Below are 925 nucleotides of genomic sequence, written 5' to 3' on the forward strand. Positions count from 1 at the left end.
GCTAAATGTAGTAGCAGCTGAGCTGGAAGCAGCTACAAATGAAAAGAAATAAGCAACTGTGTCCAACACGAAAAGAAAACCCTAAACCCTAAACCCTAAGCTGTTTTGATCTGCACACTACTGTAAACCCCAAACCCTAAACCCTAAACCCTAAACCCCTAAACCCTTAACCCTGAACCCTAAACGATTAGACAGAAACACAGGCTTGAGCCCAAATGAATCTTTCTCTCCCTCCAAAGTTATTTAGGGTTTAGGGTTTAGGGTCTAGGGTTTAGGGTTTAGGGTTTACCTGCTGAGATATCTCCGCCCGGGTGTCTGCGATGCGGCAACGCAGAGAGCTTATATCCTTTTTCAGTTGTTCTATAGAATCCTGAAACCGCAACAATAGTCGCAAATAGCTTGCTGCTGCTGCTGCTGTTTGTGGTGCTGCTGCTGCTGCTGTTTTAGCTGCTGCTGCTGCTTGTGCTGCTGCTGCTGCTTGCGCTACTGCTGCTGCTCGTGCTCTTGCTGTTGCTTGTACTGCTGTTGCTGCTTGTGCAGCTGCTGCTGCTTGTGCTGCTGCTGCTGCTGCTGCTGCTGCTCCTATTCCTCCTGATACTGCTGGTGCTGCTGCTGTTGTTGCTGCTGCTGCTGCTGCTGCTTCAGCAGGTGCGCATCGATACCATGAGGGAGGCGTTATCGCGGAGCTCTGCTTCTACTGCAGCAAGCTGCTGCTGCCGCTGCTGCAGCTGCTGCTGCAGTTGCTGCTGAGTTGCTTCGGCTTCCCTGTTCATCCCATGCAACTGTCCCACTGCAGCAGCAAGAGCAGCAAAAACAGCAGCAACAGCAACATAAGCAGCAGCAGCAGCAGCAGCAGCAAGGGCAGCAGCAAAGGCAGCAGCAAGCAGCCGCATGATATAAACTGCGTGTTGGTGGGTATGGTTCT

At 51.6% G+C, this 925-nt stretch overlaps 1 protein-coding gene across 1 annotated transcript in view; it reads right to left on the minus strand.

The window, feature by feature from the left end:
* EMH_0053550 (HEC/Ndc80p family protein, putative) overlaps positions 1–925 on the minus strand; it is a gene marked incomplete at both ends in the record, with an annotated part of 6,602 nt that overhangs the window by 2,963 nt on the left and 2,714 nt on the right. The window contains 2 exons of the mRNA XM_013497018.1: positions 290–370; positions 663–790. Coding sequence (XP_013352472.1) covers positions 290–370; positions 663–790 — 209 coding nt within the window. The remainder of the gene's footprint in view (positions 1–289; positions 371–662; positions 791–925) is intronic.

This window comes from Eimeria mitis, genomic scaffold, assembly GCF_000499745.2.
Source record: "Eimeria mitis Houghton genomic scaffold, Emh_scaff2419, whole genome shotgun sequence".
Taxonomy (NCBI): Eukaryota; Apicomplexa; class Conoidasida; order Eucoccidiorida; family Eimeriidae; genus Eimeria; species Eimeria mitis.